General features: G+C 38.7%; 1 protein-coding gene across 1 annotated transcript; it reads left to right on the top strand.

The window, feature by feature from the left end:
* Window positions 1–1,534: 1,534 nt before the first annotated feature.
* kcnk12 (potassium channel, subfamily K, member 12) lies at window positions 1,535–20,525 on the top strand. The gene is made up of 3 exons (XM_046862860.1): window positions 1,535–2,657; window positions 2,780–3,220; window positions 13,813–20,525. Exons 2-3 carry the CDS (start codon window positions 2,872–2,874, stop codon window positions 14,703–14,705), a joined length of 1,242 nt encoding a protein of 413 aa, XP_046718816.1. The 5' UTR covers window positions 1,535–2,657; window positions 2,780–2,871; the 3' UTR covers window positions 14,706–20,525.
* Window positions 20,526–23,768: the final 3,243 nt, after the last annotated feature.

Below are 23,768 nucleotides of genomic sequence, written 5' to 3'. Positions count from 1 at the left end.
GGGACGATAGTCATTGAGGCAGGAGACAGAAGACTTCTTCAGCACAGGAATGATGGTCGTCGTCTTGAGGCACGTAGGAACAGTGGCACTGCTCAGGGAGATGTTGAAGATGTCAGTAAGGACATCCGCTAGCTGTTCTGCACATTCCCTGAGCACTCTGCCAGGAACGTTGTCTGGTCCAGCAGACTTCCGTGGGTTAACTCTGCATAGAGGTTTCCTCCCTTCAGCTGTGGTTAGACAGAGCACCTAGTCACTGGGAGGAGGGATGGTATTCAGGATAGTTGTTGTTAGTGTTAGGGTTTAGGGTTAGTGTTAGAGTTAGGGTTAATGTTAGGGTTAGTGTTAGTGTTAGGTTAGTGTTAGTGTTAGGGTTAGTGTTAGGGTTAGGGTTAGAGTTGTTGTTAGTGTTAGGGTTTAGGGTTAGTGTTAGAGTTAGGGTTAATGTTAGGGTTAATGTTAGTGTTAGGGTTAGTGTTAGGGTTAGGGTTAGGGTTAGTGTTAGAGTTAGGGTTAGTGTTAGAGTTAGGGTTAGGGTTAATGTTAGGGTTAATGTTAGTGTTAGGGTTAGTGTTAGGGTTAGGGGTTAGAGTTGTTGTTAGTGTTAGGGTTTAGGGTTAGTGTTAGGGTTAGTGTTAGTGTTAGAGTTAGGGTTAATGTTAGGGTTAATGTTAGTGTTAGGGTTAATGTTAGTGTTAGGCCAGGGTTAGAGTTGTTGCCAGTGCCAGGCCCAGGCCAGTGCCAGAGTTAGGGTTAGTGTTAGGCCAGTGTTAGGCCAGGGTTAGAGTTGTTGTTAGTGCCAGGGTTTAGGGTTAGTGCCAGAGTTAGGCCAGTGTTAGAGTTAGGGTTAATGCCAGTGTTAGGCCAGGGTTAGAGTTGTTGCCAGTGCCAGGCCCAGGCCAGTGCCAGAGTTAGGGTTAGTGTTAGGGTTAATGTTAGGGTTAGTGCCAGAGTTAGGCCAGTGTTAGGGTTAGGTTAGTGTTAGGGTTAGGTTAGTGTTAGAGTTAGGGTTAATGTTAGTGTTAGGGTTAGTGTTGGGGTTAGGGTTAGAGTTGTTGTTAGTGTTAGGGTTTAGGGTTAGTGTTAGTGTTAGAGTTAGGTTAATGTTAGGGTTAATGTTAGTGTTAGGGTTAGTGTTAGGGTTAGGGTTAGAGTTGTTGTTAGTGTTAGGGTTTAGGGTTAGTGTTAGAGTTAGGTTAATGTTAGGGTTAGTGTTAGGTTAGGGTTAGTGTTAGGGTTAGGGTTAGAGTTGTTGTTAGTGTTAGGGTTTAGGGTTAGGGTTAGTGTTAGGGTTAGTGTTAGGGTTTAGGGTTAGTGTTAGAGTTAGGGTTAGTGTTAGGGTTAGTGTTAGGGATTACTGTACTGTAATGAACGTTAAAAAAAGCCTATTAACATTTATTTGCAACATTTATTAAAAAATTAATAGTTTTTAAAGTAAAGGAAAGAAAACTGAGGCGCATTTAAAGAAAAGTACAAGGATGTTTGGGATGCATTCTAAGTTTCCGCAGTGAGTACATGGACAACGCGCATGCGCGTCCTTCTAATAGCGTGTGTGTGTGTGTGTGTGTGTGTGTGTGTGTGTGTTCGTTGAAGCTCCGCCCTCCAACTCTTTCCATTCCTGACCTGTACGCCAGGAGACTTGAGCTCCACTGAGGACAGTTTCACTCAACACCACCTTGATGACAGTAACACCTTCATAGTTTTCCTCATCTAGGAGGTCAGTACAGACATTTCATGGCTCATTAGAAATAACTATCTGGAAAGCAAAGAGGAAACATCTTCAAGAAACAAAAAAATGAGATCACTTTCACTGGCTGTTGGATGAAATGTGCAGAGATTCTGAATGAAGCCGCACTGAACCGTGTTGCGGTCCTGCAGTGTTCCGTTCAAGCCGCAGAGGAGAAATGATGGGAAAGGATTTAACTAAAATTTAGTCCATAGTTAAAAGAATATACACAACTTAATGTCGAGAAATAACCTTAATATATGTCCTGTCCTGTTCTAGCATCCTGAAAGCATGCGCAGATGTGATGCGGGGATCCACCGCATGCTGGGATCCAGTCTCGTCTTTAATGTGTAGTTTTGAATGTTCTTTCTTCTGTAAACATGGAACTAAAGAAGAGGCTGAAAGTGTGTTTCCTCCTGTGACTTCACGGATCATGTAATATCTGCTGTAAAGATCTACTCGTCTCCTTCGGACGGCCACTTTGGTGCAGCGACCCAAACACTCAGCACGGCGATTTACACGACCATAAACCCCGCGTACATGGGCAACAAAAACGTCTCCTCAGTGAACACTGCTGCAGAGCCTGGACAAGAGGAAAAAGCTCCACTTCAGTTCCCCTCCTCTGGATCATGATGCTACATTTTCGTTCACTAATGAATGAATAATTGGCACATTGTGAGGCGACATGACTTTTTCTAAGCCAGAGGACGACTCTGATCATATGATTTCAGAAAACCACACACTGAATTCACTGATTTTGCTCATGTCCGCGTAAAAATGAAGATTGTTGTAGGGATGGATCTGTGGAAGCTTTCCGGCTGCTGTCCCGCGCTCCTGGTGCTGAAATGTGTTCCATAAAATAGACACCAAATATTTGAGCATGTAGTGAAGACCATCCTGCCAGCGGATGCTGATTCAGAGGATCTTCTCTAATGTAAATGACCGAGATGGAAAGGGATCGTTTTAGTGATCATTAATGATGAGAACATTGAAAATGTCACTAAACTTGATTTTATTTCTTATTTTGCGCGTTTCGTGATGTGCTGAGGATTACAGGAGGATGGGAAGCAGGAGCACCGGTTCTGGCCCGTGCGGTTGTGCGACCCGGGGTGGAGCTGCTCGGTGTCCCGCGTGCTCGTGGTGCTGAAATGTGCACAATGTCCCCGCGGCAGAGGCTTCCGGGCTGCCGCTCGCTGCACATCAACGAGGACAACGGACGCTTCGTGCTGCTGGCGCTGCTCATCCTCGGGTACCTTCTGTGCGGCGCCGCGGTTTTCTCTGCCATCGAGCGGCCGTCGGAGGTTCGAGCTCGCGCGCGCTGGAATCGCACGTTGCACAACTTCAGCGACGCCTTTAACATCAGCATGCACGAGCTCAGCTCCTTCCTGCGCGAGTACGAAAGCGCTGCAGCCGCCGGGATTCGAGCAGATGCCCTCCGACCACGATGGGATTTTACGGGGGCATTTTACTTTGTGGCAACGGCTGTGTCAACTATCGGTGAGTTGTTCCGTGCTGCTGCATGAGTTCTAAAACACTGTTCAGCTACTCATTGTGTTCCACATTTCCTTAATGCAAAGGGGTTTTCCATTTCTTTGTTAGTTTATAATAGATTCATATATATATATATATATATATATATATATATATATATATATATATATATATTGATTTTTCATTATTAGCGATTAAGATGAACAATATCGGGACAAATGACCGCTAAATTCCAGCCTATTAAGCTCAGTTCTGTACCTCATTTCATTACCAAGATTCCTACAACAATCCCCCATTGGATATCTCACATGTATGTTGTGTATATGGAAGTATGTAATACTTGTCCACTTATCTATAGCATTGCAATGGCCTGTGATGTCGCACACTTTCAGGCATGCCAGTGACGTGGTATTAGGAAATATCCCTGCTGATAAAGTTCAGGACACAGCCTGAGGCTCACAGTCTGCTGCACTGCTGGTGCCAGAAAACAAGTGTGGAAAAAAACATGAACATGTTTGACGGGTCACCAAGGAGGAAGGATGCCTTTCAGTCATTTTTTGTGTGTCCGCAATTTACTCTGTAAGTGTAGAGAAGCCTTTAGTGGCAATATTCAGTGGCATTTTTGCCTGAAACAGTAATGTATGGGAATGAAAAACAGGAGGAATGTGTGTAATTACTGTGTATAGTAGAAAAGTTCAAAACAAAGGTTTAAATACAGAAACAGGAAAAAAAATCGACAAAGGGACAAAACTAGAAGATTCTGTGTAAATCCATGTTGTGCAAAAACCTTAACCAATTAAACCCAAACATTTTTTTCACTTGAATTGTATCAGTTGCTTATCATATAAAAAGCCTAACCTATGATTTATCTAGATTTTTTTACATCACAAAAAAAAAAATGCAGACTGTGCATGTGTAAAGATTATAAGAGCAGAATTAAGGACTGGTTTCAGTTTTAAGAAGAAACTACCAGCCTCGGTGTATAAAAAACAAAATGAATTATTTTCTTTTTACACAATTAGTGTTATGCATGGAATACATGACTACATATAGCTATCTATTTCTAATGATTCACAAAGAATACCCTCTGCATCCACTAGCATTCAGTTGTGTTATATTGCGTTGCTGATGTTGTACTTTTGCTGCAGCAGCTTCACAGGCTGCTGTATCTCTGACTCTCAGCACTTCTTTTTGTCATCTTGTTTTGGTCATTGCCACCACTGCTCATTTATCAGCTGCAACATATTGCTTTAAAACGCAGATAGAAACTTGCTAACAATTGTTTGAAGCCGGGTCAGAACGGAACACAGATGCATTTGGGAATATCTAAGTTGAGGACCATACACTGCTCGCTCTAACACAGTGAGTTAGGTTTCTAGATGAAAAATGCCCCTGAGAACATTATTTATTATTCCTAGCACTACTAATTTTGCTGATAGAAAATAATTTTAAATGATAATATATAAAAAAGATAATATTTTGTTAAATTATTAGATTATTTGTCACTTTGTAAATAGAACTGGAGTTGGTGATGTAACATCAGGTCTACAAGGGGCTCATGGAATTAAAATCCCCAGTTACAGACTCATCAATGCCCCTGACTCACTCTTTCAAAAGCATTCGAGACCTGAGTTGGTCATAAACTGTGCTCTGTCACAACCATTCTTCTCTATTTAAAAAACTTTTGCTCAAATGTCATAATTTCTCTGCAGCACATGTTCAAGTGCAATGAAAGGGAGTCTCTTCTTTCACTAGTATGTAATGGAACCAAATACATATGCAGACACTCCAAATCACAATTGAAATACATTTCCAAAGAAATCGGCCCGGTCAGTAATCCAAATATCAGGAACATAAACAAAACCAAAAAGTCAGACAAAAGGCAAAAAATAAAAGTAAACTAAACCAAAAAAAGTGCCTGATAATGGTGAGATTTGTCTCGTTTTTCAGTACTACTGCAATACTTGTAGTACTTTAATTCACATTCTTGTTCATTGTAAAGCAGCTCTGGCAAACAGAATGACATTCTGCAATTTCATTTCTCTAGATAAACATCTTATTTATCATGCAACACTATGGGTTTGTGGTATTGCAGGACGTTCTAGTTAGCAGAAGCTTCCTTGCATTCCCAGATGCGCTTGTTGCTGTGCTCCGTGTTCCTCTGTAGTTGTCTGGATTAACTTCTCGATGAACACAGACATTACCTGAAACATGACTTTTAAGCAGTTGGCTTTGTGAGGTGATGGCATAGCGTATAACAGAATCATTTGCTGGATCCACATGGTGAAGCAAAGCCTTCTGTGATGCAGGGCTCTCAGAGAGGTTATAAGATGACAGGAGTCATAAACAGGTAAATAATCTAAAGAGCAAAGGTTCTAAACAAACTTGGATTAGAGGAAAAAAGACTTTTACAGTTCTGCACCGAGCTGCTGGTCTGGTATTGATTTGTCTGTTCTAGAAGGTTTACTGTCTCAGACTTTATGTGTTTATACTTAGCTTTTTTTGCTCTGGTTGTTTGTTCTCATTTTGATCTTTGTACTTTCATATAAATTTCATATATTGTTTTTAGTATTATATGTCAAAGCTTTAAAAATATCACATTTGTTTTATGAGATGAAACTTTCCTTCAAACTTAATGTTTCTGTCACAACTACAGTCAACACTAATCTTCTTTGTCTTCACATGTGTCCGTCAATAAAATTAAATCACCTGTAACATGGAAAGTGTGTGCATGTCACAGTTAAATGTCAATAAGTGGCATAATGTAAAAGGTAAATCTAACAGAAATCAATAACAACAACAAAATTAGAAAAAGTAAATTAAGGGAATTCTGAGCTTTAAACACTAAAAACTAAATTATTCAGCAGAGAACTATTATAAATATTATAAAATATATTATTTAGTAGCATGTAAAAAGGCATGAGGAGGGAATTAGGTGAAAAGTAAACAGTTTGATATAATAAATATTTATTTATCAATGAATGTATTAATAAGAAGATCCTGGAGAGGTGAAGGTACACGCTGGAGAGAAGAGAATGAAAGTCAGTAGGAGTAAGACAGAGTACATGTGTGTGAATGAGAGGGAGGGCAGTGGAGGGGTGCGGTTGCAGGGGGAAGAGGTGGAGAAGGTGGAGGAGTTCAGGTACCTGGGGTCAACAGTGTAAAGTAATGGAGAGTGTGTTAGAGAAGTGAAGAAAAGAGTGCAGGCAGGGTGGAGTGGGTGGAGAAGAGTGATAGCAGGAGTGATTTGTGATAGAAGAGTATCTGTGAGAGTGAAAGGGAAAGTTTATAGGACTGTGGTGAGACCTGAGATGTTGTATGGATTAGAGACAGTGGCATTGAGTAAAAGACAGGAGGTGGAGCTGGAGGTAGCAGAGCTGAAGATGTTGAGATGTTCGTTGGGAGTGACGACGATGGACAGGATTAGAAATGAGTTTATTAGCGGGACAGCACATGTAGGATGTTTTGGAGACAAGGTGAGGGAGGTGAGATTGAGATGGTTTGGACATGTGCAGAGGAGAGACATGGGGTATATCAGTAGGAGAATGCAGAGGATGGAGACACCAGGAAGGAGGAAAAGAGGAAGAACCAGGAGGAGGTTTATGGATGTGGTGAGGGAAGACATGCAGGTAGTTGGTGTGAAAGAGGCAGATGTGGAGGACAGGGTGGGTATGGAGACGGATGTTCCGCTGTGGCGCCCCCTAATGGGAGAAGCCGAATCAAGAAGTTATTAGGATAGTGTTCTTTAATTATTTTTTTAATATGCAATAATTCCTTAAATATTGGAAGTATTATAAAACAACAGAGTTCCATCAGTTGTGTGTAATTGATTTACTTCTTCTTCTTCTTTCGGCTGCTCCCAAAAACTATTCTTACTGTTGTGCTTTTCAGCTGTTGGCCTTTCATGAATTTCTTCTCTTTCCATTCATTGTCTTTCTGTGATTGCTGCATGTTTTGTTATCTCTGTGTGTGTGTGTGTGTGTGTGTGTGTGTGTGTGTGTGTGTGTGTGTGTAATTTCTGTCACCCCTGCTCAGCATCATTCAGTTCTTGTGTATGGACCATGCTCTGGTTTTGGAACGCATGCCTTTTATGTGACTGAGCACCCCCTCGGGCAGGGGAGGTTCCCTTCCCTTTTTAAGTGTGACATTTCTAAAGCCATCTGATTTTAACAAATAACAACCCAGGAGCTCTCAAAGAGAGTGATTATATAGGAAGAATGGCGGCTCAGGAAATAGCACTGATGTTTCAAAATGAAACATATTTGTCATAAAGTAATATAACATTGTCATTAGTAAATCACAGAGCGTGCAAATACGCCACAAATACTGCAGTACTGTCATTGTAGGAACCTAGAAAAGCTCCTCATAGCAAACAATCTAAGGCAGAAAATGTGAACTTAATTAGAAATCTTCTTGTTTAATTAAAAAATACTTTTCCATAAAGGCCAATAAGTTATTTTACTCTTTAGCAAAATCCCTAACAGGTGTAGTTTCTTCTCTACCCAGAGTCTCACTCTGTTCATAAGCAGAACCCAACCTGGACCAACTGTCTAACGGGTGAGAAGTGAGAACTGGTAATATGTGAGAAGTATGCAGGAAAATCTGTTTTTTAACTTGGTATCCTTGTTGAAAAGTGAGATGTGGTCTTCACAGTGAGGATTTCATTAACCATTTTTAATTCACTTCCAATCCAAACTCCTCTTACTGGAATGACACAGAATCCACAGGAATCACTGTTTTTTCTTACAGAGAGATTTATGCATATCTGTCACCCTACTTTTCTCCATTAACATTACTATAGTCATCACCACCACCTTCCATGTGTCCCTGAAGACTCCCTGCCACTTGGTAAGTAAATTGGAGCTCAAATTACAGAAATGGTAAAGTAAATAAGATGAAAAGAAAATAGTTTGATATAAAAACAGTATAAATGTATTAATATTTTACTCTGTTGATTTTAAACAAGTATTTTAGGCAGGTTCATTGTTGATTAACTGGACTCTTGCGTTTGACATGATTCCGCTAGTATTCTGCACATTGCATATTAATAACTACCAGTTTAGACACTATTAGTCACAGGCGAACGTGATATCAAATTTGGAGCTTTTTGTTTGTAAAATATGAGCACTTTATATGACTGAAAACTCCGACAGTCAAGTTCCCCTGATAAACAGCTAGAAGTGGCTTTCTGCAAATTCTTTTATGTTAATTGTCCCAATGTTTGGAAGTTTGCTGTAAGTTCACCAGCTACATTCCTTCACATGTGCACATGTGTGTATCTGTGTGTATCTGTGTGTATATGTGTATATGTGTGTATCTGTGTGTATATATGTGTGTGTATATCTTGCAAACTCTGGCAAGCTTTAATATACACACTCTCACTCTTTTGCCCACACTCAACTAGTGCTAACAAGATTAAGGTTAGACTCATCAGTGTTTCCTGCCCCCTTTCTGCCCCCTTTCTGCCCCCTCTCTGCCCCCTCTCTGCCCAATCTCTGCCCAATCTCTGCCCAATCTCTGCCCCCTTTCTGCCCAATCTCTGCCCAATCTCTGCCCAATCCCTGCCCAATCTCTGCCCCTCTCTGCCCAATCTCTGTCCCTCTGTGCCCCTCTCTGTCTAATCTCTGCCCCTCTCTGCCCAATCTCTGCCCCTCTCTGCCCAATCTCTGCCCCTCTGCCCAATCTCTGCCCAATCTCTGCCCCTCTCTGCCCAATCTCTGTCCCTCTGTGCCCCTCTCTGTCTAATCTCTGCCCCCTCTCTGCCCAGTCTCTGCCCCCTCTCTGCCCCCTGGACCAGGTTATCACTGTGGTCTTAAATTTTACACCCCACTGTACATATAATGCTGGCTAGCTACATAAATGCAGGACCTCCATTTGGTGTTCTCAAAAACCATGACCCCAAACCACTTTAGTTTATACATCTGAATAATAGCCAGCTATGGGAATTGATTGTCATTCTCCTAAAGAAATTTCAGATCAGCCCTGTCCCTCTCTTGCCCTTTACCATTTAAAAACAGAGTGTTAACCATCTGTTTAGCCTTTTTGACAAATATAGACCTTTAAGCACCCCCATAACTGTGGGAAGATCTGCTTATTTAGCCACAAGAGAAATGGGTCAGGTGTACACATACCTTTGGCCAAATAGTGTATTTTACTAAATTTAGTATACAGTACAAAAGTATTTAAGTCTTAGAAATAACCAAAAGGGTGACAGAACATGTATTCTGTTTTCTTCACAGAAATATTTCAATGGTAGGGTCATAAATGTGGCCGCAGTTTCATTTTCAGATGACGACTTATTCCCAATCAGCAATATCTCGGTGTTAAACCCGCAGTCCTGCTCACAGTCCTACCTTCAAGAATTTAACATACAGTAGTGACTCAAATTCATCAAACTATTGACTGCAAACAATTCAGTTACATTTTATTTTAAAAGGGCTTGTACATGGACATTTACACAAATAGGGTTACGAATATAACCCTAGTATGAATTAGTCCCTATGAGTTTATTCCTAATGAGTGAGCCATTGGAGGCTATGGCAAGGAACCAGACATTCATTACAGTTCCATCATTGTTGAGCTTCTCAAATGTTCACTTGAAATCACAACTGTTCAGGGCGATAAGCCATTGTATAAAACGGTTCATATTAATTACAGTCCAAACCTGTCTTCATGGTTCTCGAGTCTAAATGTTCACGGTAAAACAGTAATATGGATCTCTGTAAGCTGCTGTTCTTGTGGACCCGTCCGTACGTGCAGCCAGTGGTCTTTAACTGAAGAGAACTTCATTTAGAAGAAGAGCATCAGGATCAATCAGACAGGTCCAGAGAGGTGCCACTGATCACTCATTAGGGACAAACTTACACTTATAAAGAACAATTTTACTCACTACTTTATCACTATTTATCTGTGTAAAGCTGCTTTGAGACAATGTTCATTGTTCAAAGTGCAATAAAAATAAAAATACATTGAATTGAAGTTACATACTTGTGCTATTCAGAGACATGTAAAGATGGATGAATTTTCTTAAGAAATACATTTGCAAGTATAATATTTATTTCTCATTTGTTTAATTAGTTAAAATTAACAATTCTAAAGAGTTGACATACTTACAAGCACAACGGTCACCTTTTCTGCTGGTTGACTGTTTGACTGTCTTTCAGATAATTATAAAAATATATCATGTCACTTATTTCTCTGAAAAAACAGCTGCCAATTTAAATCAAGATTCAGCCTCGAGGCTATGAGCAAATGTTCAGGTTGTTAAATGGATTTGGGCTGCAATTGCCACGAACAGTTCACCTCAACAATCATAGAAGTGTAATGAATGGACATTTGCTGTCTCCCAGATGAGGATGAGTTTTCCTTCTGAGTCTGGTTCCTCTCAAGGTTTCTTCCTCAGGCCATCTCAGTGAGATTTTACTTGACCACAGTCACCACTGACTCACTCATTACAGACAAACCTATACAAACGAATCGATGCTGTCCATTATAAAAGGAATTATACAAATTACATTAAAGAGAATTTAATTCAATTCTTGATGTGTTTTGTATTAATAAATCTTGCGTTGCTCTTTCAGACTGAAGAGAGTTAAAAATATATATACTTTATAATATTAAGCCTAAACCTAACAGCTGACAAATACAATTAAAACTGAAAACAGATAATCGATTTCAAACTAAACATTGGTTTCAACTAAACATGTTAATAAATAAATAAATAAATATATAAATGTACACATTGCTGCATATCTCCATACATTAATATAGTAGAGAACATTACAGAGCATTATAATAATTGCAGGTTATCTTGCTCTTGTATTGAGCCATAAAGAGAACCAGAAAAGCTGCAGTGTAAATAATGCATTTGAACCATGTATCAGGATTTTAAGTGCCTATGTCAAGTGCCTTTAAAACCCTGTAGTGGACAGAACAGTTGATAGCTTTGTTAGTAAGAGCTGCTGTTTGAACAGCGTCTGGGTTCTATTCCACAAAAGAAAGCAATCTCAAATGCCCTTTTAAAACACCACATGCTCTATAGAGAAGTAATAAAGAACGTCTGTGTTACCTGCCAAGTGAATCAAATCTGAAAGGGGGAAATCTCCAAATCCTGATTGATTTAGATTAAAATATTTCTTTGTGATTTAAAAGTAATATGAGTCACATATAGCAGTTTCTGCTGTAGGCATCAGAGACAACATTGGTACATGAAATCATGTGATGTGTCTGTGCACATACTGTACTAGCTCATATTAGCAGCACTGCTGCTCCTGCTGTCTGCAGACTTCTGCCCTCACTCTCGAACACATTTCCTGGCCATCTAGTAAGAATGTAAGTCATTACAGCTAACACGGGTACACCAAATGTAATTTAAAACAATGATGATTTTGTCAAAACCATGATTTGCGGATGGAATTGGCCCATATCGGTATCACCTTATGAGCTAATAGATTATGTGCATTGTGTCTGCTGTCTGCTTGCATCTCTGTCAGCTTGTGCATGATTGACAAGATTCCTAATTATAGCTCAAGAAGCAGAAATACAAACTAGGAACCATTAAGTGTCTCACACTGACAGTGATTTTCCTTTTGCACACAACATGTGTCAGTCTGCAATATATTTTTCTAATGTGGTTATGGTCCCACCTCACTTTTAGCAATGCATCATGTTAGAATGGTTAAAAACAGATATAAATACTGATTGTTTAAGATTTCACCTCACATAAGGACAGGAAGACGACCATATCAAGTTGCTCTATAGTAGATGTGTTAAACTCAATGCTCCTCATTTTATTAAGCCCACCCAAAATATTACAAAAATAATAATAATTCATATTAAAATGGCAGATAAGAGACCTGAAGGTCTGACACAAAGTTCCCTTTCACAGCTTTTCTTTCTCAAGTTCCTCCTGACATTGAAGTTCAATTTAACGTCTCTGAAAAAAAAACACAGCGTCATGCAAATAGCTCACAGAATTATAGTTTGTGGAAACTGAGAGCATCCTGAGGGACAGACACTTAACACTCTTGGCAGACTTTGAGATTTTAAAATAGGGGCCATTTATTAATAACAAACTACCGCAAGGTCGGTTTGGTCGCGTACAGGGACAACTCGTATCAACCGCAAGCTTTCAAAGAAAATAAATCAGTGTGATCAACCAGCGTTTTATAAAGGATTATTTTGGATCATTATTGAATCCGAGTGCTTCATCACCACCAGCTGTGGGACGCAAAAATGCACTTCCTGTGGAGTAGATCTGATGAGCTCTGTTCTGTAGGTTCAAGCAACATCAGCTTTATCAGGTGAATCCACAGACTGTTGTGTCTCCAACATCTGACTGTTTTTGCAATATTAACTTTTTGTCTGTTTCAGTGATGCTCTGTTATTACATCATTATTACATCATCAATAAGATAAAAATCAGAATGAAATGAAACATAATAATATAGAATTGATAATATACTGATAATAAAATAGATGTGAGTATTGGTGTCAATTAGAGATTAAATTACATTCCAAATGCACCTGTGCATGTTAACCTCCTTTAATACTTGCAGGTATGCAGTATGTTCCAGCTCTGCTTTTTCGGGAAACGTATTTCTGACCGCTTTTTACTAAACTCTATTAGGATCCCAAGTGGTGAGCTGTCAGGGCCAGAAAGACCTTCTCTGCTCTCCTAAACACTACCAGAATCACTGACATACAGTTTAATATGATTTTTCATGAATATGTATTAAAGTTTACCCAATAGAATATTCTCTTTATTTTCATAGCATTTCTCTCGCTTGAGCTGCTTCCTGGAGTGTAAGTTTCGGTTAGAGTTTCTATCCAATCAGATTCAGGCTGTTGCTTTAACCAATCAGACTGTGAGTTGGCCACACTGGGGCCCTCTAGCAGGGGTCCAATAACGTGGGCATTTTCACATCTTTTGATTGGACAGTCAGAGAGCGTCACTAGTCAGAGCTCACATCTGTAACAAACACAGTTTCAAATCTATTCATGTAGATTTAATCTCTGTTTTCAGTACTGATGCTGAAAGTATTGAAAGACAAAAGCAAGCACAATTCTTTTACTGTTTGTGCTTTAGTTATTTTTTCTCTGTCATTTGTGCTAAAAACATTTCTTATACTTACTTATGGTTAGCATCTGCTCATCTTCACTCTGCTGAATCCAGATACATCATTTTTTTTATAGCATTTTTTTATTTCTGAGGCATTTATTAGTGTAAATATTGTTTCCTTTGTTCATAATCACTATGTAAACTCTTAATCATGTAACATAAAAAAAAAAAAAATTATATATATATATATATATATATATATATATATATATATATATATATATATATATATATATATATATATATATCTCCTCTCTAACCCTCTCTTTACAAGTTACAGCACTTGTGTGTTCTTGGAAATTGATTCCAAATGAAAATAATAAAAATAAAAGAATGCATTGCTATGAAGTGTGTATAAAGCATTAGCCGTAGGTGGAGGAAAGATATTCCACAGCATTTCTGTCACTAAATCATTACTGTATGTAGAACAGTTCTTTTTCTGAATCTCTGCTTTACTGGTACTTTCCTCTTTCCTCTAGGCTATGGGATGACAACCCCAGTGACCGTAGCTGGCAAAGTGTTTCTGATCTTCTATGGTCTTCTTGGATGTGCAGCCACTATTCTGTTCTTTAACCTTTTTCTAGAACGTATCATTACTCTCTTAGCTGTTGTGATGAAAGCTTTTCGGCTACATCGCTTACGTACCAGTGGCCTGCTCCCACCTGGAATTTGCCAGGACTTTGCTGCCAGCACTCTTCCAGGTTGGAAGCCCTCTGTCTACCATGTGATGCTGATCCTGGGCCTGTCAGCTATCATCATCTCCTGTTGTGCCTCAGCCATGTACAGCCCCATTGAAGGCTGGGCGTACCTCGACTCCCTTTACTTCTGCTTCGTCACCTTCAGCACTATTGGTTTTGGAGACCTGGTGAGCAGCCAGAACAAATCCTACAGCTACCAGGGCCTGTACCGGATGGCCAACTTCCTTTTAATCCTGACCGGAGTGTGCTGCATCTACTCACTCTTCAACGTGATTTCAATTGTTATCAAGCAGGTCCTCAACTGGATGCTGAGTAAAATGAGTTGTCTATGCTGCCAGCAATGCAACAAGGCCAGCGCTTTCCTGGGGCGGCGCAATGCCATCCGCCCTGGTTCACGCCTCAGACAGGGCCATTTTGGACACCCGTATGACTCTGAGGGACCTTGTGACAATGATCGGGAGGGAAGAAGGCTTTCTGGTGAGATGATCTCCATGCGGGACTTGGCAGGCTCAAACAAGATATCGCTGGCCATCATGCAGAAACAGCTTTCAGAGACTGCAAATGGATATCCCAGAACAGTTTGTGGAAGCTCAAGACACAATGGTTTCTCTGGTGGAGTTGGAGCTTTAGGCATCATGAACAACAGGCTGGCAGAGACAAGTGACTTAAGGTAAACATGTCATATGGATCGAGAGTGATACTAACAGGAAAGCTTTTCTAAGTCAAAGCCTTGAAGTGATTTTGACTACAGTGTGAATTTGCCTTGTACACAGAAAAACAGCATGATCTGCATGATGTATTTTAGATATCTATTTGAGCCAGGGTTCAGATGATACCCCACTGGAATTAGGCTACAACTGAAAAGGTGATGGATTTATTTTAAAGTGGAGTAAGAAACCCCATGTGACTTGATAAAGTGCAAAAGCTGCATAATGATCTTCCTGAGCCTGTGTAGAGGCGTACAGTACTAAAGGTCAAAGCATTTGTAGTTAAGTACGTTCAGTATTTTCTAGCTTTATTTTAGTTAAAATATTGGAAATGCATAGTACAACATTGCTATACAGACAAACCCCAAACTAAGGAATATTCATTTTTAAAAAAGGGTCTATGATTAATATAGAACGTGTCTATTTGACAGGATTAACTCACAGAACATCATCAAACATCTTGCACATGCCTATATTTCAGCTATGCATCTCTTTCTTATAGGGTTATTATTATTGCAAATAATCTTGATGAAATATTCAAATGTAAAACATACATATCAGAAATTATGTTCATGCAATTGTGTGAAAAACCTGTGACCCTTTTTGGAATGATCTACTGTAACTCTATAAAAATTAACCCTTTTAACTTCGGTCATAATAAGAATAAACAAGAACACTTGTATATAACAATAACCTGTAGTCTTTTAAAAGTTCCATGTCATTATTAAGCATTTAAAAAACAAGATAATTGATGGGAACTTACATTACTTACATTAAATATTCTTATTAGTAAAACCTTTTGGCAATAATCACAAAAAAGAGGTACGGGTGATTGGATTTGAGGTTAGATGGTATTTTGGTCAGGAACGCTTTTCTTGTGATCGTATAGCAGCAGTTTAATAGGATTAAAGCAGTAATATCACTACGTTTATGTTTGAGATCATTTTATTGCTGAAGATACTGATATTTGTATAGCGAATACCCTTATGTTAACTTTTGGATTATTGATCCCTTTTTAAACTCAATTAAAAGCTTCTTCACCTGCCACCCAATACCGCGTTGCTCAAACGTTCGGATTTGACACAATTTGTTGATGCATTATATAATATATAATATATATAAAGGTATTTTTACCACTATTCCATTAATCATATACATTTCCTGGGTAATTTTCTGTCAGTTCTTGATTTGTATCATAAGGTCATTTCACAATAATTGCTAAAAGACAAGTTTTTTATTACATCAGATTTCCATTGGGTCAGAGGTTTACATATAACTTAATATTTTGCAATTAAAAATCTAAAGTTTAACCCATTACAACAGAGAAACTCTGCTTTTTCAGATTGATAAACATTTTTTACATTATGTGCTACTGATGCTGCATTAAGGGCAATTCACCGATCGAAATGAATTTAATTTCTACTTTTGCAATTTCGATCGACTATGTGGAAAAATGTATAATGTTTGTCTTTTGATAACAAATTGTCCAGATAAAGGTGGTGAGTGAAATGAGGAAATATATCTGTATGTTGTGTGCAGTTGTTTTGGGTTGATGGAGCTGAGAACATTACTGCATGTTGATAAGAAGGAATTTTCCAAGATGGAGAGGTGTTTCTTTAGCTTCTGTTGAATAAAGTTTTAAAATAACACGCATGTCATGAAGTCGAAGGAAATGCTCGCATCAACATTTCCTAAAGCTGTTTAATATTACAAGAAGAGCACCCAAGGGAAAGAGCTGACTGAAATAGTGGCAGTTTATATTGGGAGTGATTTGTTGATCATGCTGATAAAGAAAGTGGTGCAGAAATAGTACCAGCACCAGACAATAACCAGACAATAACCAGACAATAACCAGACAATAACCAGACAATAACCAGACAATAGGAATAGAACCATTTTTCATTATTTACTATAGATAGCGCTGTTACTATTTTTGTGCCTGTCAATTTTAATAACAATTACATTGTATACAATCTAATAAATTAAAAGTATGAAAAACTAACAGAGAATTATTCATATTATCAACATCGCAAGATCCTGTTTAATGTACAAAGAAAAGTCACTGAACCTGTGCAAAAATCATCGCAGGACAAACAACTTAAATACAAGCATTAATTACAAGACAACGTGATTCCGGTGTGAATAATCAGGGACATGTGACAGTCATGTGAGGGTGCAGTGGCTGATGGGAATCGTAGTCCAGGGCTGTAATCTCAGATGCATTGTTTTGATAATTACCTTTAAGAATAAATATCTTTAGCCTCTGTTGATGGTGTATGTAAACTTATGATCTTATTCCAGTTTCTTTGGAACATTGCAGTGGTGTTGTAATACTGTATGTTCCAGAGCATAAAGCAGTGAATGTCATTAGTCCTCAGCTGACAGGATCCTGACTCTAACATTATTTACAGCTCTTGGTTTGGAGGTTTCACAAACTTTGCTATAACTGACCTTGATTTCTAGACCTTAAATAATGAACACATAAAAAGAAAACCAATATTAAATGTGATTTATTAAGTAAGAACTTTATCTGAACCTTAAAACTAGGATGCAGGTGACAATATTTAATCAGAATCCAGATCAGGATCCAAAAATGTACCCAGTGATTTATGAGCATTAATGAGCTGTGAAATCAGATGACGAGTTTATTGTCCATCAGTATGAAAATTGATGTAACATTTGTGCAACTGAAACATTATTCTGAGCATTAAAACATTATGCCCAGGGTTTTTATGCATTCCTGGAGTCTGTAATGTGCTCAGGAAAGTTAATAAGCAGATCCACAACTTTATTTCTAAAAGCAAGATGGACTGTTTTCTGCATCTAAATTTTAATTTAGGGCCAAAGCAGATGTTTCTCTCGCTAAGAGGTTTGGGTGACGCCCAAGAATACCCTGGTCGACTTGACTTAGTCCTCTCTGCTAGTGTGTGTTTTCTGAAGAAGAGCTTTTTACTGAAATGTGTTTACTTTTATTACCAGGGACCTCATATATGTTGTTTCTTCTTTTTATGAAACCTAAATTCAAGTAAAAATCATTTTGGGGATATTTGACTCCTCTACATGGTCTAAAATAAACTAATAAATAATATTACATAAGGAACTAAAGGTTCCACAGTCATGAGGAACTTATCAGTATTAAACCCAAAGTAATGAAGTGCCAGCATGCAAAACAGTGACACTCCTAAACCCTTACATGTTCATCACATGAGCACACAGGCGTAATGCCTACAGAATACAAACTAGATTTCTACATGTTAACCTGAAATATTAAAATCTGAAAATATGGATTGCTTGTTGTTGGTACAGTGACTGTTCACGTCTAACTTTCACGTGTTTTTCTGAGAAGTGAACATAAGGCAAGTAGAAAACAGAGATTTATTAACAGCCATGCAGTCCTACAGTCACACATTTGCTGAGATATCTTCCAATTAAAATCGACATTTATTACTGCAAAAACTCATTTACAGGATGGTAACATATTATTGATTCTCAAACCCAGAAATATAATGTGCAGTTCTTCCTTTTCATCTTCTGACCTTCAAGCATTTTACAATAGTGGATTAGTGGCAAAAATCTCAAAGCTGAGGGAAATGATTTTAAGTGAATTATCAGAGATTCAGATGTTTCCAGATGTGGATGGGATACTGGAAATATAGTTTAATATGAGAAAATACATAGATGAACGGTTAGTGATCAAGTCCAAGAACATTTATCCAAAATGTAGAATGAAATGCATGCAGCAGGTGGATTTCTTTAAGACAGCACATTGAAAATCCCTGGAATTGGTAGATGGTAAACAGAAGATGCATCACAGGAACACATTTTCTCTGCTTCTATTAAGGGCATTAAGAGCAGATTATCGGAACCCCACTTGCCTTCCAAGTATCGAATAATTTCCTTCATTCTCTGTCCAGTATTTAAACTGTTTGTCAGCTTTACCTTTTTAACATCTGTATTTATAGCACATGTAACCAGGTTCCTTCAAGCTCAGTGTTGCAGTTGTAGCGATTTCACTCAGAACACCGTATCAATAATGCATCACTATAATGCTGTAAATAGCTTTCGGGTGTCCTGAAATTGTGCAGCATGGCATGGTGGGAACTGCACCCTTTTTTCTTGTACCAGAGTAGACGAAAGGTCTTTGGTTTGTATCTGATGCATCTTGCAAGAAAGGAAACAATAGAGAAACATTATAAAAACCCTCAGGTAGTTTCAACTTCAGGCTTGATATACAGTAGTATCATGCATGTTATTATGCTAAAGCCATATGAGATACAGTTGTATAAACTCCTATAGGTATATTTTTCTAATGTAAAATGTATAAAATGTGTAAGAAGTGGATTTACAGGTACATATAAGGAGTGTAGACTGAAGAGAGTAGGAGATAAAGTGAGGCTTGTAATACATTTCAGGGTATTTATTTACCTGCTGAAGCCTGAGGATGTATAAAGCATTTGGAATGTTTATGGAATGCATTTAGTTACAGACAAGTTGTAATGTGTGTAGTAACAGATGTAATGCTGTAATGCCTGGCTTGGTATCAACTGCCTTATTTCTTGCTCTTTAATGTGATCAGATATTTTGTATTTCTTTTTGGTACATTTTTTGCATTTTGCAAAATTGTTCTCCATCGATTGCAACGGGATTAAACTTCCCGAATCTTTTACCTTTTTTCTGAAATGATTAACAGTGGCAGCTCCATACGTCTTTAAGCAGACTGAGTGATTTAAAGAATCTTAGATGATCTTGTCTTATTATTCCTCTACAGCAATAATAAAAACACAAATAGGATCAAACGTGTTCTGCTTTTACACATACGTGTGTCATGGTTGCAGAAAGCGTACCGTTTAGATGATCAGATATTGGGCTTTTTGTGTTTGTGAGAAGAGTAGAATTAAACCATGTTCATGTGAATGACACTGAGGTTAGACAATGTGACATTTAGCAGCGATGACCTGAGGGAAGCGACAGTATGACATTTACAGCATATGAGACCTGCTGGTGTCAGTGGTGTTACAGGGATCTTTGGGGAAAGAAACAAATCCAACAAGTCAAATCTGATTCAGTTCACATTGGGCAGTCCAGCTATGTCACGTGCACTGCATTATTATGTCTTGGTCTTTTGTTTACTCGATTTTATCGATTTATAATTTAATTATGTTTCAATTATATTGCTTGGAGTAAAAATAGGCACAGAAACAGTTTAGAACCATCTGTCTTTCCATCTCCTCTATTCCTGTATATGTCAATGATGAACAGAAAACTACATTCAGATATACTGTAGCACAAAAAACTGTCTGTTTACTTCAATTACATCATATAAATATAGTAATGTCAAACCGGATCCTGGATTCAATCCTCCGTTTTCTCTTTCATGTCTCTTCCACAACTTATTTTTTCTTTATTGCTTGTATTGTGCTTTTATTACTGGTTTACTCTCTGCGTTCTCCCTGTGCAAATGTATAAACGATTATTGTACTTTTCTATTTATGCAAAGAATGATAAAAAAGGAACCTATATACAGTAAACTATATTTAAAAGAGTTTTCATTTCAATGCTGTGTGCTTGCGCGTGCTTGCGTGTGTGTGCGTGTGCATGCACGTGTGTGTGTGTGTGTGTGTGTGTGTGTGTGTGTGTGTGCGCGCGTGCACGTGTGTGTGTGTGTGTGTGTGTGTGTGTGTGTGTGTGTGTGTGTGCCCTGAATATTAAAGTTTACTGTCCCCACACTAATAAGGTTGTGATAAAAAAAACCCGTGTAAAAACACCAAATCACTGATTGTTTTTCTTGACAAGTGTACAAATAAAGTATTCTTAATAAAGTATAAAGGATTGTTTTTTCAATAAGCTTTCTAGAAAACGAGTGTCACAGTCAGACGTGGTTTCTGCTGACGTGAGTTTGTAATAAAGACGTTTATGTCAAGTTTGTTTGGTAGTAACCAAAACAGATCTGCTGGGAAAGTAGTAATTAATTGGGTTAGCTGTAATCCTGATCATTAGGATCTGACATAGTAAACAGTGAGACTGTGGCTCCAGGAGAAGAAGCAGCTGGTGAGAAGCTCATCATCACTGTACTTGATTAGGTTTAAAACATCAGGGTTTGAAGGGTTTGGGGTTTTTGTTGATTTAAACAGAACAGCAGCTTGGCAGCAGAAAGAACCAGATCTGTGTGGAGAGAAACTGCAGTGTGCTGCAACACACACACACACACACACACACACACACACACACACACACACACACACACATACACACAGTTACAGAGTTTTGACACACCTACATGCTGTTTCATTTATGTGTTCTTATGCTGCTGATGTAAAAAAAAAAGTCCTTTGGGGGTGAACCCTGTGGTATTGATTTCTCCCGATTGAGATGAGACATCAAAACAAAACAGCAGTAGGAGAGACAACATGCCACCCCAGTAATACAGCAGTAACTTTTTGATGACAGACATTAAAGCACAGTTAAAATGTCATTTGTCTTTACATTGAAGTGCAGAGCAATTTACCAGTGACAAATGTTTAGTCTTTAATGGTTATTTTTTTATTGTATCCAAAGCCTCAGCAGCAACGGCATGCAATTAACAATATAATATAACAACACCACCACCCGTCCATAAATACTGGTATTTTCAGCAAATTATTTTATTTCAAAATCAGATTTATGCATGTAATGAAAACTATTTGGATGTATAATCATTTCAGATGGTGCAGTGGGTCTCAGCTCCAGGATTTAATCCTGAGCTTGGATCTGTCAGTGTGGAGTTTTCTGTGCTTTTATGTTCTACACATATCCACCAGATGATCTCATTTTCTCCCATCTTTCAAGAATATACCATTCACTGGATTGGTTAGAAAATATTTCCCAAACATGTGAATACATGTGCATGTACAAAATATAAAGAAAATCTAAATCAGAACATGTTTTTCTTTATTTACATTTCACGTCAGGCTGTTCATATTTCAAATGCTAAATGTCTAAACAACTGAAAAAGAGTTTTTTTTAACACTAAGAGAATCTTGCTTTAGTGTAATCCAATGACGCAGCTAATGATGGAGGCAGCTATTCTCTAGACAAGACCTTTCAGGAGCTTCTCATCAGATATTCCATCTCTCTACAGGTTAGCCTGTAATGTCAAATGCTCTCTGTCCACACTGAGGACATTTGGCATGTGGCCCCAGGAGTACAGTGTTGAGCAGCCAATTCCCACAACTGCACACATTCATGAGTCAACAGCAGTGTCAGTCTCCATGTTAGTTGGCAGAATGCCTGATTGGAAAGTCAATGTTGGGATGTGAAGCGAAGGTGCAAGACTAAGTTGTGTGATTCGGAAGAAGCATGTTAAAACCTGTTCGAACAAATCTCATAATTCTGTAATTTCCTGAAATGTGAACAAATACAATAAGTACAAAAAATAAACAAGACGTGACTGCTAAACAAACTTATGATTTATTGGGTACCACTGGTGTACCATGACCTTGATGATACATAGTTTCTTTACACCACAGAGTTGGTGAACTTGCTGTAGTTCATGTTTATTACCCTAACCTTAACCCTAACCCTTACCCTTACCCTAACCCTTACCCTTACCCTTACCCTTACCCTTACCCTTACCCTAATTCTAAATGTCACCCCAACCCTTACCCTAACCTTAACCCTAACCCTTACCCTTACCCTAATTCTAAACGTTACCCTAACCCTAACCCTAACCCTTACCCTAATTCTAACTGTTACCCTAACCCTTACCCTAACCCTTACCCTAACCCTTACCCTAATTCTAACTGTTACCCTAACCCTTACCCTAATTCTAACTGTTACCCTAACCCTTACCCTAACCCATACCCTAACCCTTACCTTAATTCTAACCATTACCCTAACCCTTACCCTAACCCTTACCCTAACCCTAACCCTAACCTTACCCTAATTCTAACTGTTACCCTAACCCTTAAACTAACCCTTACCCTAACCCTTACCTTAATTCTAACTGTTACCCTAACCCTTACCCTAACCCTAACCCTTACCCTAATTCTAACTGTTACCCTAACCCTTACCCTAACCCTAACCCTTACCCTAACCCTTACCTTAATTCTAACTGTTACCCTAACCCTTACCCTAACCCTTACCTAACCCTTACCCTAATTCTAACTGTTACCCTAACCCTTACCCTAATTCTAACTGTTACCCTAACCCTTACCCTAACCCTTACCCTAACCGTTACTCTAACCCATACCCTAACCCTTACCTTAATTCTAACTGTTACCCTAACCCTTAAACTAACCCTTACCCTAACCCTTACCTTAATTCTAACTGTTACCCTAACCCTTACCCTAACTCTATCCCTAATTCTAACTGTTACCCTAACCCTTACCCTAACCCTTACCCTAATTCTAACTGTTACCCTAACCCTTACCCTAACCCTAACCCTAACCCTAACCCTTACCCTAACCCTTACCCTAACCCTTACCTTAATTCTAACTTTTACCCTAACCCTTAAACTAACCCCTACCCTAACCCTTACCTTAATTCTAACTGTTACCCTAACCCTAACCTTAACCCTAACCCTAACCCTAATCCCTAACCCTTACCATAACCCTTACCCTTACCCTTACCTTAACCCTAAACCTAACCCTAACCTTAACCCTAACCCTAAACCCTATTTCCTAACCCTTACCCTAGCCCTAACCCTAACCTAACCCTTACCCTTACCCTAATTCTAACTGTTACCCTAACCCTTACCCTAACCCTTACCCTTACCTTAACCCTAAACCTAACCCTAACCCTAACCCTAACCCTAACCCTTACCCTAACCCTTACCCTAACCCTAATCCCTAACCCTTACCCTAACCCTTACCCTAGCCCTAACCCTTACCCTTACCCTTACCCTAAACCTAACCCTTACCCTAAACCTAACCCTTACCCTTACCCTAAACCTAACCCTTACCCTTACTTTAAACCTAACTCTAAACCTTAACCTAACCCTATCCCTAAACCTAACCCTAACCCTTACCCTAACCTTTACCCTTTACCCTAGAA

Source organism: Silurus meridionalis, chromosome 2 (assembly GCF_014805685.1).
Source record: "Silurus meridionalis isolate SWU-2019-XX chromosome 2, ASM1480568v1, whole genome shotgun sequence".
NCBI classification, from domain to species: domain Eukaryota; kingdom Metazoa; phylum Chordata; class Actinopteri; order Siluriformes; family Siluridae; genus Silurus; species Silurus meridionalis.
This window is presented reverse-complemented; position numbering and strand designations above follow the sequence as displayed.